Raw genomic sequence first — 13456 nt, 5'->3', positions numbered from 1 at the left:
GAAATCCGAAATATAAACAAATCAGGTACGATTCATAGTTTAATTTTGTGTCAAAGAGAAATGGATGGCATTTTGGTTTAACGAGTGTTGAGCACAATTAATGACAATTGAAATAAATCGCCTATCTGGTAAAAACATTTAAGTGGGTCTGATGTAGAAATGATAATATAAATTTACGGGTGCTAGGTCGATAGGACAACTCGGGCAGTACACATTTGACATTACTCACCATTTACAAACGACAATTAATTTAGTTATGCAGCCGACAATCGTACAGGTGTTTACGCGTCTTTCTTTCTTTGTTTTTTAACCACCGTTTTGAATTTAAGCGGAAATTTTTATAAGAATCGTGTGTTTCTTTTATTCACAAACATATTAATTATTTGAAACTTCAACCGTAATTTAACAAAGTAAATCATATATTCGTATCGTTTGACAGCTGGTAGCAGTTGATCACTCAATAATCTTAAATTCTCAACTGCTGGTTAGTTTTATAGTGTTTATCGTTTATATTACAGTTTATACGCGTAAACGAAACAGTATAATTCGTCCTTCACATAATCGATTTCCTGTTTGTCAACATCGCACATCCGCATTGAAAGAAAATAACTTATCACGTAATACGTAGCCGTATACTCTGATACTCTGAATATTCGTATATAATTGTATAAGTGTATAACACACGAACAATTAATTATTTGGGCTAATTCTAGGTTCCCAATTACCGAGCGCGACTTGAGGACTATCCTTGTCCTATTTATTCTTCCGTATAGATTATAGAATAGAGCGGAGAATAAAGTATAGATATCCAAGATCGTGATTCCAGTACAGTTTGTAATCCATCGCCTATCGATAGTAAACATCGAAATCGCTCGATTGTTAATCAGTATCGGTTGTAGTAGTCGCCTGCAAGGCTGCGACTATCAACCATCGGCCGATACCACTCGCAACAGGCTCACGATATTACAACTGCTGCTACTGCTGCTCCTGGTGTCCAAGTCCTATTGTATACCAATAACATTATTATTATTGTACCTATCGCGGACTCCAGTAACCGATACTAAAATACGCCGTATAACTGTATCGACAATAATATTTTAATTTTAATCGAGTTGTCCGTTGACCGTGACGCGGACTCCGCTATTCCATCACTGTCCACAACAATAATAATACTCTCGTCGTCAGTGACCGTTTCGTAATAATATTACCGATTTTTGTTAGTTATATGAATAAAAGTCCTGTGATGATGTTATTTAACTAATACTATTGAGGATGTTTGACTCATCAGATCCAAGTTGTTACGATGATCCGATAGCTGTAAAAATAATTGTCTAAAACTGGTACGTATTGGCTTTATACATAATATGATATCATGTTGGTGTATGCTTGTGATCATTCTTAATTTGTTTTCGTCAAATTTTGTCTTTTGTCTTAGTTAAACAAATAATTTGTACTTTCATCAGATACACTATGTAAAAGTATTGAAATTAATTTACTCAACAGCACAGTCTGCATAGATTATCTATAGGTATTATAGGTACCTATTGCATAATCATTACTTATAAATTACTTGTACCTATTTTCAAATTAAATTTATCTAAACAATAAAGAAAAACCTCTGTAGATAACTATGTAATTGGATATTAATTAAATTTATAATATCTTAGGTTAGTACATGTGTATATCTAATTAAAATTATAACAAATAAAAAAATACCTTACTAACTAACTATATAGATAAGGCACTTTTTGGACACTTGAAACAGGAAAAAAAATAGATAGACGAGTGACATGGATTAATTGGATTATACCATATTAATAATAATAAAAAAAAAATGTTTATTACAAATCTAATTTACAATCTATGAGTTTATAAAAATTAGTTATAAATTAAGTTGTCGTTAATTATAATATCTACATTAATAGATGTTCTTTCTGACTATAGTTAAAAAGAAAATAATGTATATAGAAGTAGCATGTTTGATATTATCATATATGTAAAAGATCTAGCATTTCAAAGTAGTTAAAAAAAATTTAAGTTAAGTAACGCAATTATAATATAAATTACTTAACGGAGCACTATATTTAATGTTCACAAATATTGTATGAAATTCTGAAAATGAATTGTAGAATAGATTTGTGTTATTGATTAAGGTATCTACTGACATCAATATATTTGAGAGCAAATATTTTTTAGACATTTTTGGTAAGTATAAATAAGTTTTATTTCTGGAAATTATTGTTTAACAATATTAATAAAAAATACATACTATATCATTGGTACTTAGAATGGGGTTATCAATGTTATGTATGTTACACTATAAACCTAATAATTATTATTTTCATATTTTTGATTTTTTGATGTTTTGACGTTTTAAGTGTTGAGTTATTGAATTAGAATATCATAGGTAGCAATAACTTTCTGGTATAGTATAATAAATAAAGAACATGTTTATAATGAAAATCAAAAAGCTTAGTTTTGCTTATGTTATCTTATTATTTATCACAGAATTGTACATAATATAATATTTAAAATTATTGTATTAATCTTTGATAAATTTATTCATCAAGGTAACCATATACATTTTGTTAAATGAGTTATATAAGGTATCTATTTTAATTGCTTACCACTGTATTTTTCTAAGTATTTAATAAATGGTTACATACATATTATACAAAATTCATTCAAATAAGCTAATAAATTATAAAAACTGTTGTATTTGTGTATCTTAAAGTATTTAAAGGCATAAGCACCGACTTTTAGATTTTAGCACGAAGGTAATAAAAAATTACTGTACAAGGATTTTATTCCAATTTTTTCCAATAAAATGATTAAGTATGTACAGTTTTTACCAAATAGATTAGCATTGAATATTGAAAAGCTAGGAAAAACTATCATCAATATTTCAATAACTACTAGTTATATAGGTACATAATTTAATTATATTTTTATATTATAAAGTTATAATTGTGATGGTATTTATCTCTAGCCGTATTTAGGCAATAAATTGTTTTGATGAACATTTCCATGTTAAAACTCATTAGCTATAAATGCCTTAATAATATTCAAATAATTTTTATACTCAAAATTAAAATACTATTTTTATGTTTTACCTTTAGTTATAATTTAAATATGTGGGCGATGCCCCGTCTTCCCTAAATTTGATGCCTATGTTTAAAGCGTATTATTGTTATCTTATATAGGGTACATTTTGTATCATACCTACTTATATTAAAGTAATTTTAATGAAATGTATGTAGGTATGATTATTCTAATTTTTATTTGTTGGAATATTGCTTATTTAATAAACATTTCCTTGTATTATACCCATACCTTGCTGATATCACCGTTTATTTTATATAGTTAGATTCTAAGTTTATTGGAAAAAATATTTAATGTATAGTCATACCTAATAGGTCTTATAGAATTTTTAGTAATTGCTATGTCATCTAAATTTAACATTATTTTTTTACATTACTATCAAATTACTTCTTTACATAACAATATAATTTAGTTATTAATCAGTCATTTAATACCAAGGTCAAATATTTGTTATAATAGTAGACAAAATAGTTAAGGCAGCTTTACTTTTAATTACATTTTTTTTTTTGAAATAGTTAAAATTCATATTAAACGTTAGGTGCAGCATACAAATACAAGACTTGGATACTATTTCATTTCAATTAATATTTATTTAAATTTGTTTTACATTTTTAAGTATATATCTATATTTTTTGTATATTTTTACCATTTAAGTAGGTAGTTCAAAATTCTAAACTCTAATTATTTTATATGTATTAATTAGAAGCTTATAATAGATCTATTTATTTTAATTATTACCAATTTCATATAGTTATATTGATAATTAATATGATCATTTTAGACACAATTATGTATATACCTTATAATAATACATTAGTAGTTTTAATAAAAATATTTTTATTTAATACTATACCAGGTGGTTTTCAAAAATGTTTTGAAGTTGGCCATATGTCAATTTGTCCAAAAATCCTCTTTTAAAAACTCATAAATTACTAATACATAATAAATTTCAATGCGGTACCTCATATTTGTTACTATATAAACATAATATTATTAAATTTATTTTAATATTGTACTGACTATCTAGAACCAAGAAAAATAAATTTTATTAAGATTCTATACTGTATTATTAATAATAGGTAATGATTGATTTGTATTATTAAGTTGTGATATCAAAAATTATATTTTAAATATTTCAAAGCGGTGACTTCAGGTTTTTACTTGAAATTCATATCTTATTAATGGACAACACTTGCAATTGCTTTCTAGTTAATATTTTTTTTTTTATATATATATATATAAAAGCTTAGTATTAAGATGCAGGAAAGTGCTAGATATGGTCCAGTTTCCATAATAGTAGTATGACAGGTTGCTAACAGTGTAATACTTTTTGTATTGTTTTCTCCTTGTTAGTATTGTAATATTTTATTTTACTCAAACCGGGATGAACATTTTTGTTTTGTTTTCATGGAAAGAATCTTACCACTTCTCCAGGGTCAACCACCAGTTTTAATATTCTATTTTGTTACTGGAATACTACACTCTATAGTCAGCATTCTACAACATATGTTTATGCAAAAAAACTTACTCAATGTTACTAGTTAAAATGAGTAACCAACAAAATAATCAATTAGCGATAAGTGATGACAGAAGTAAAAAGTATTTGTCAATAATTATTGTTACCAAGCTATAAAATTAAGTTTAAATTAGAGTTTATCATTAAATTAACTTGATTTTTTATCATCTATCAAAATAATATTACTTTTCTACTAGAAATGTTCAGTAAAAGACTACATTTTAACAAATTATCGAAGTTTGACTGGAATAATTAATTGTCCTATATAATTTTATTGGGATGATGAAATATTATATCCAAAGCCTGTACAGTCCTAGAAAATTTGTAACATGACAATCATATTAATTGTAGATTGTGTTTTCCTCAAACATGTCATGCATTAAGATTATTGGTAGATTATGGTTGTATTAAAAATTTACTATTTAATTAACATTTTTTTTCTTATTTAAAGGACATTAACTGTATATAAAAATGGCACTAACCGATGATGGAGATGATAAAGAATGGCTTCATAGCCTTTTGTTAGATGTTCAACTTGAACATTTTTTTAATCGAATCATTGAAGAACTTCAAGTAAGTTTCAAAATATTAATAATTTTTTGGATATTGTTATTTAAATAATGTTGATATTTATTGTATTTTTAATATCTGTTTAGATAACCAGATTAACTCACTTTGAGTATGTTAAACCAGAAGATTTGGAAAATATTGGTATTAGTAAACCAGCAGCTCGAAGGTTATTGGAAGCTGTAAAAAAACGTAAAGGTGCCGAGCGAAGACATAAAATTTTATCAATTTTGGGTGGAACACAAGCTAACAAACATTCAACAGGGACACTAAAAAAAAATACATCTACAACTGAATCTACTCAACCAACAGCCCTATCACTTACTTGTTTAATCTTAGAAAAGGATATAAAGTAAATAAATATTATTTTATCTTATTATTTAACTATGAATTATTACATATTAATTATAATGATCATGTGTAGGTTATCTGAAAAAATTGGAGATGGTTCATTTGGAATTGTGAGCCGTGGAGAATGGACCACTTCAACTGGTCGTATTGTACAAGTTGCTGTCAAGATGTTAAAACAAGACGTACCATCATTGCCACAAATGTTTGAAGATTTTGTCAAAGAAGTTCAGGCTATGCACACATTAGATCATGTGCATCTTATAAAGTACTTGAATTACAATTTATAAATAAATTTGTATTTAGTGAAAATTAATTTTTATTTATATTAAGAGGTAAACTATTAGGGAAAAATATAGATAACATATATTGGAGTTGATACTGATTTGCGATCAGGATCAAAACATGTAAAAATTAAAATCAAAATGTCAGTTGAAAATACAATTATTATGTTTTAAATATTGATAGTTACATTTAAAATACAAATTGATAGCCACACATTCAACAAATAAAAATAAAATATTTATAACTATACTGATTTTATAAAACACTTAAACTAAATCAAATTCTTTTTTTAAATATTGTTAGATATTCAGTGGCGAAGCGTCATAGGAGACAATGATACATTATCTCCCTACTAAGAAATTAGGACACAAGACAAATAATTTTGTTTTATAAAATGTTTGCTAATTTGAACGTTATTTATATTATAAATATGATGTATGTTTTATTATTTGTTAAAATCGGTTTTCTTTGTATATGTTATAGACGTTATAATCTTATAGAATTTTTAAAATTAATTAGTTGAGCGCGATACGGGTATTTATACAGGTCATTCCAAATGTTATAAAAGGTATTATACCAAAGAGACGTTACAGTGCAATGTCTCTCAATTATGGGCGAGCGGGTACAGGGGGGATTTTAATGTGACCACTCACATTACTATGAATGCTATGAGACTTGTCTCGCCGTTCTTATTTTCTCAATTATAGACGTCGCCATTATACCCTGCAAATCGTGATAGCCGATAGGTACATGTTTCCTAACATTTGTTGTTTTTATATAGTAATTTGTCCTCATGGCCTATGATTTAATTAATGACACTTTAAACAACGGAATTATAATTACTCATACAAAAAAAAAAAAAATTGAATTAAAAAAATAAAAGACCATGTTCCTTATTAAATTTAACGGCAGCTGTGAGTTGAGAAAAAATCAATTCGAAAATTTCAATTTATGTGGTATTCAAAATATAAAAGATTTATTGGTAGTCAAGTTAGAAGTAATTTATATATTTATTATTTTCTATTATTAAGTTCAAGCGTATTAGTTTCATTTTTTTTCAATGTCTCCCAAGCCAAAAACTCACGCCTCGCCACTGTAGATATTATTTTTAACAATTTTCTAATACTTTAAATGATTTTATTAATTTTCAAGACTACTAAATTTATTTTTGAATGTGTTAATATTGTTTGTTTTTTTTTCTGACACATTAAAAAAATACAAATATGTTGGGGTGTGATAATTGGTTTTCAGTTTTAAATTTAGAATTGAAAGCTTCACTTCCATTTTTCTTTTTTCAAACATTATTGTCAAAAGCTACCAAGTGTGAGGTTGGAAAAATATCATAGTCAATATACTTATTAACTTAATAGTAACTAATTCAGTAACTATTGAATTCATAAATTTTACAACAATAAATTTCAAAAACAAATTTTTCACTTCATCTAGAGGGAGAAAAGTTAATCCAAAAATGTAGTGTAAATCTTTCTAATTCAATACAATTAATATTTTTGCCTTAAAATGAGTAGTTTGACATTAAAATAGGCATTTTAATATATTATATAATATTTTTTTGTTATTTTATTGGCATTTTATATATTTTAAAATTAACAATTAATATATTATATTATTTATGAATTATGATAAATTATAAGCTCATTGAATAAGAAATAATTTTATTTATTTACCTATGTGTATCACATCTTTATCTGTAAAATTATTCAAAGTATTAACATTTTTCTTCACTTGTTAATAAATTATCTTTCTGAAAATGATAATTTATTTCCTTTGTACAGAGTTATTTATTTTTGGTTTATTTAATGTTTGAATACTATTTGGTTCATGATTTATCCAATCATTTGTTTTTTAAAAACCAATATTCTCCGCTGATGTGTATTGTTTTGCATTACAATTTTTGTTACACTCCACAAAATTGTTCTTGTTTTTAGATAACAATATAGTATACATTTAAAATTATTTTATATAAGTAAAATGTTCCCTCTTATTATACATTTTTAAAATTGTTGCTATTAACTAAAAGATATAATGTTAACTTGTTGACTCACTGCGATTTAGATTAGCATTTATCAGATAAACAATATTTGAATAGAAACCACTATTAAGATGATAATTTTACTTTCAATATTATTGCAACTGTAACTAGAACACAAAATATTATAGATACTTATCTTGTATAGCAATAGTTCATTCAGTTACAATAGTACTATAATAGTAACACAATAATAAATTATCAGTTTTTAAATAATCTGTAAAGTTTGAGTATTATTGTAAAAACAGACAATTATTATTCTTCGTTTTTGATATTTAATGTTATCTTTATTTATTTCAATGAACTTTTTGTGTCTAACATTAATTGTTTGTTTAAAATTGTAAGAAATCTGCAATGAGTCTTTGTTATTTAAATTGTTTTATAATATCTTTTATTGATTTAAACTATATTTAATGGATTTTAATTGATATTTTGTACTGATTTATTTATAAATATTTATTTTTATAATTAATTTTTTTATACATTTATTCTTATGTATGATTTCATTATGAAATGTTAAATCTAATTTGTATGTTTAGGTTGTATGGAATTGTTTTAACTCAGCCAATGATGATGGTAACTGAATTAGCTCCTCTAGGTAGTCTTAGAGACTATTTAAGAAAACAATGTGGCCATATTATGATTACTGATCTATGGGATTATGCTCTACAAGTTGCTACTGGTATGGAATATCTCGAGAAAAAAAGATGTATACATAGAGACTTAGCATGTCGAAATATACTGCTTACTACACCTCACCAGGTACTCTTTATTTATTATTACTATAGTTTATACCTTGAACATTATAATCCTATTAACAAATAACATTTTTGTATAACCTAGGTAAAAATTGGTGATTTTGGACTTATGCGATTATTACCAATGGAAGAAGATTGTTATGTTATGACTGAACGGCGCAGAGTACCTTTTCCTTGGTGTGCACCAGAAAGTTTACGTACTAGACAATTTTCACATGCTTCTGATACATGGATGTATGGTGTTGTGCTTTGGGAAATGTTTACTGGTGGTGAAGAACCTTGGGCTGGTCTTGATGCCTCTCAAGTACTATCCAAACTTGTTAGAGAACGTCAGCGTTTAGAGCAACCAGAAGCATGTCCAATAAATTTATATAGATTAATGCAGCAGGTAAGTTGACAATATTAAATTATTTCTTTAAATTTATATAAAATATTTTCATTTTTACCTGTAGTGTTGGATTCTGGATCCAGGTGAACGCCCAAGTTTTAAAAGTATTAGAAATTATTTAAAGAGTAACTCACCAAACATTGTTAAAGCTACATCAGCTTCAGTATCCACTGAAATTTGTGATGACTCAAGTAAATTAGAAATAGAAGTAGGTGATAGAATTATTGTAATTGATGGTCAACCTGATCATTACTGGTGGAAAGGACAAAATTTAAGAACTTTTCAAATTGGGAACTTTGCTAGGTAAAGTATAATTTATATTATTATCTAATATATCTTTGTAGTAACAAGTGATTTTTATTCACATTAAATTGATACATTTATATAGACGATCAGTTGATCCAATGAGACGAAAAGCATCAGACGATATCAGCAAACCTCTTCGAAATTCTTTCATTCATACTGGTCATCATGGTGATGCCAGTGGAAAAAATTGGGGATTTCATGATAAAATTGATCAAGTTTATTTGAACAACCCTATGGAGCCACCAGATTTATTAGGAGGTCGTCTAAAAGTTATCGAAAATGGTCCTCCTATACTACCAAGTCGAAAAAATTCAGATCTAGTTGAAAAAAATGTACGATCCAAAGCAGAAAAATCTAAAAACACTGTGCTTACATCTATACTTCCATCAAACAAACAATTTAACTACTCCAAGCTTACAGATGGTCGTAAAAGAAGTTTACGACCAGCTCCTGGTAGACCTCCTGGTCCATTTCCTCAACTTCCTAATGGTGACCATGTTTTGGTTGATTTAGACGGATGTACACCTCCACCAATAAACCATAATACCAGTAATTCTTCATCCATCAATTCAAATTTATCTATTCTCGATCAACCAATTGATGTTGCAGAAAGTTAGTATTTCTTAAATTATTTAAGTAAAATCAAAGCTGTTGTCTAATTATTTGAATGGTTTTTTTTCAGCTGATAATTCTGAATCTTTTAACTATAATCACACATACTCAAATGTCAGTGGATTATTTTCTTCCGAAAAATCCATTGAACAACCTATTGATCCATTTGATACTTCTATTTTTGAGACTACCACTGATGCTGTTCAAAAATGTCCTTCTTATTCTGATACACACATTTTACAATCCAATGAGCCTGTTTTGACTGATACACCCAAACTTGATATGAACTTTATTGCTGAACTTGAAAAAAGTTTAGGTAAAAAAGAAGCACTTGCCAACACTAACAGTCAAATTGTGTTGGCCCCTCCTTATGCAGCTCCAAAAAAATTAAATACAGAACTTTTAAATTCAGCTATTCCTCGACCTTCAAGCTCCATAAATAATCCCACTAATGGTTCAAATGCATCTAGTTATTATTCGACAACAGGACTTGATATGTCATTATTCGTTTCTAAGTATGATTCAGATCCAATGTATGCAGCCAACCTGAATATGGCCGAAAATAAAGTCAAAGAGTTGTGTATAAGCGATATAACATCGCATAAAAATACAAATAATTTAGCTTCCAATTATCATAGAAATGATGTATATTCTAATGTCAAGACTGATAATATAACTATTGCCTCAAATTATAGTTCGCCATACTATAGTCCACCAGTAGATCTGTCAAGGTACTATAGTCAAACTCCCAACATGTATCAAATTGTTCCAGAGCAAAATACGGTAAATAGTAATATAATAATTAAAGGAAGTGATGCTTGTATTGTTTCTAACTTACAAACTTGCAACAAAATAATTTTTATTCAGTTAAATTTATTATATATTAGTTTTACTATAACAATAAATTGACTTATAAATAAAGTTATCATATTTATTTGTCATCTATTGTAGATTATATTTTATTTTTTTATTTTAAATGTTTTTAAATTTTATTATTTTACATATTTAAAATTTGCTTGTTATTAAAATATAAAATATAATCAATAAGAAAATAGATAATATTCTTACTATATTATAAACTTTTATTATAGATACATTTTCTACAATATTAAAACCAACAATACTAAATAAATTCTATTTAATGTAGATTTACTTTGTAATTCATACTTTGCTAGACAGGGATAGCATATGCAGGCATCACATGTAAAAAAAAAAATTATTGTTCTGTTGTTATTAATAACTATATTTTAGTCGGATTCTTCTGTATCTCAGCTTTGTAGTTATTTTAATCACACAGTAACCGAAGAAGAATGTTTAGATGCTTTAGAAGCTACATGTTGGAATTTCCAAGAGAGTATAAAATATCTAAAAATAAATAATCTTTTAAGGTAAGTAAATTAATTATAAAAATGGTGACACACATTTAAGCATACAGTTTAATAAATTAATGTTATTGAATTATATTATAACTGGTATTTTCAGGTTAGGAATGGCATCCAGAGAAGCTTGTGTTACTGCTTTGAACAACTGTAACTGGAATGTGGAAGAAGCTGCTTCTACTCTATGTGATGCTATATGAACCCATCACTTATTGAAAGAATAAGTTTGTTCACCAGTATCAAGAAATCTTATTTTATTTTTGCCCAAGGAAAATGTTTACTGTTGAATTATTCAATTTGTGTATTATAGTTTATATATTTTAAAATTAAGTATACCTGTGATAAAAGTTATTTACATAATAGTTAGCCATCAAAAAATATAATTATGAATAACAGTATATTAGTATTATCGTTTTAGATAAATGTATAAAAATCAAAATCATCACAAAACTTACTTTTAATTTTGTATTTATTCTAATTTTTTTTTTTTTTTGTTAAATTCTTAAATAATCTTTATTTTGTCTTAATTTTTTGTTTTACAAAAATATTCATTATATAAACTCATTAGCATGCTTAATAATTCATTTTATTCAAAATCTGTGTACTAATAAGACATTAAATGAATCGAATAAATATAAATTGTATAATTATTAATCACAAACGACTATTTAATGGACTTTATTAAAAAAATCAGTATCGATCAAATTGTTCTATTTATTTAATGTTAAAATTTGTGCCCCAATTCAGTATTTTATTTCATATTTGTATTTAAATTAACTAATATGTTTAACATAGTATAAATATTGTCTAAGCGAACAATTTTTTTTTTTTTTTTGTATTTAACTTCTTTCGAACAAATTACTCATATAATAAATGTATTATATTAATTATTAAACTTTCAAATTCATTAAACATAATTAAAAATTTCATGTTGAATCTAGTATTGTTGGCAGTTAAAATTTATGCATACTCTAATGCTGCATAGAATAAGTATTTGTATTCTCTGCACTTTATTTATGTTCAGATAACCAAGATGTTTTTTTTTTTTTATTATTTTATCAGTGTAAAAGAAATATTTTAATTGTTATTTGTAATGTTTTAATTTAATATACTATTTACACCTAATCGAAAAATCTACTCTAATACAATTTTACGTTTATAATAAAGTTGTAGGCTTTTACAGTTACAGTATTATACATTTAATGATCTAAGTATTTATTATTTATTATTTTTATATTATTATTAATGTTGAAACCAATGTTAATGTTTGTAATTTAACTATCCTTAAATTTCATCTGACAGTATTATTTACTCGAATTCGCCTATTAATGTACCAGCATTATAAATTATGTTAAATCTAATGAAATATATATATATATATTGATATTACAAAACAAAATTGTTATTAAATATTTTTATTGTTTATAATTTGTCAAACAAAATTCACACCATATATTATTATATTAACTAGTTATTGCTAATAATTTTTAAAATAAAAAAGTAAAATAAGAATATCAATTATAATATTATAGGCTTATATATGTTTCTGTTTTATGTATTTAAAATGTTTGTTAAATGAATATGATTAAAAATGCATTATAATGATTTATAATAGAATTTTTGTAGCTACATAGTGGTTTTGACATACCAAAATTTCAATGGTGGTGGGATGGGACAGATTAATAACATGATATTTACAATAAATGATTTTTACTTCATCTTTGAAAATACTAATGAAGCATATATGTATTAATTCATACTTTTTATAGGTACCTTTTTAGTATGGCTATATCTCATAACTTAAATATTCATTAACAATGACAACAATAAATTATTATTCTTTACCTAATATTTACATACTAAAAACAATGTATTAAGTCCTAAGAGAGCTATAATCATAATTTATTTGTATATAGTATAGGTACTTACTATTGGACAAATGAAAAATTTAGATTTTTTGTAATTACAATGCATAGTTGTTTTATAACAAAGTATCTGTTGTTATTTATAAAATAGTGAATCATTTTGATGGCTTAATACCATTTTTGAGTTCAGCAGTTATAAAATAAAAATAAATCAAAGTTAATTTTATTACAATGATAAGAATTGCAACTGAATTCTCACAAATGCAAACTAATAATTTATTAT

General features: G+C 25.7%; 1 protein-coding gene across 1 annotated transcript; it reads left to right on the top strand.

Annotated features, from left to right (window-relative positions):
* The first annotated feature begins 942 nt into the window (after nucleotides 1–942).
* On the top strand, nucleotides 943–11624 carry LOC112597173 (activated CDC42 kinase 1). Its single transcript, XM_025343111.1, has 11 exons — nucleotides 943–1340; nucleotides 5070–5191; nucleotides 5275–5537; nucleotides 5610–5801; nucleotides 8405–8627; nucleotides 8709–9011; nucleotides 9076–9314; nucleotides 9400–9929; nucleotides 10000–10712; nucleotides 11181–11317; nucleotides 11412–11624. The coding sequence occupies exons 2-11, from the start codon at nucleotides 5090–5092 to the stop codon at nucleotides 11506–11508; spliced, it is 2799 nt and encodes a 932-aa protein (XP_025198896.1). The 5' UTR covers nucleotides 943–1340; nucleotides 5070–5089; the 3' UTR covers nucleotides 11509–11624.
* The last annotated feature ends 1832 nt before the right edge of the window (nucleotides 11625–13456 follow it).

This window comes from Melanaphis sacchari, unplaced genomic scaffold, assembly GCF_002803265.2.
Source record: "Melanaphis sacchari strain LSU unplaced genomic scaffold, SCAv2.0 Contig393_pilon_pilon, whole genome shotgun sequence".
Taxonomy (NCBI): domain Eukaryota; kingdom Metazoa; phylum Arthropoda; class Insecta; order Hemiptera; family Aphididae; genus Melanaphis; species Melanaphis sacchari.
This window is presented reverse-complemented; position numbering and strand designations above follow the sequence as displayed.

Excerpts from the sequence above, each read along its gene's own strand:
- LOC112597173 (XM_025343111.1), top strand. The coding sequence starts at position 5,090 with ATGGCACTAACCGATGATGGAGATGATAAAGAATGGCTTCATAGCCTT. Across the intron at positions 5,192-5,274 it reads GAATCATTGAAGAACTTCAA|ATAACCAGATTAACTCACTT; the intron begins GTAAGTTTCAAA and ends ATATCTGTTTAG. Across the intron at positions 9,315-9,399 it reads CAAATTGGGAACTTTGCTAG|ACGATCAGTTGATCCAATGA; the intron begins GTAAAGTATAAT and ends ACATTTATATAG.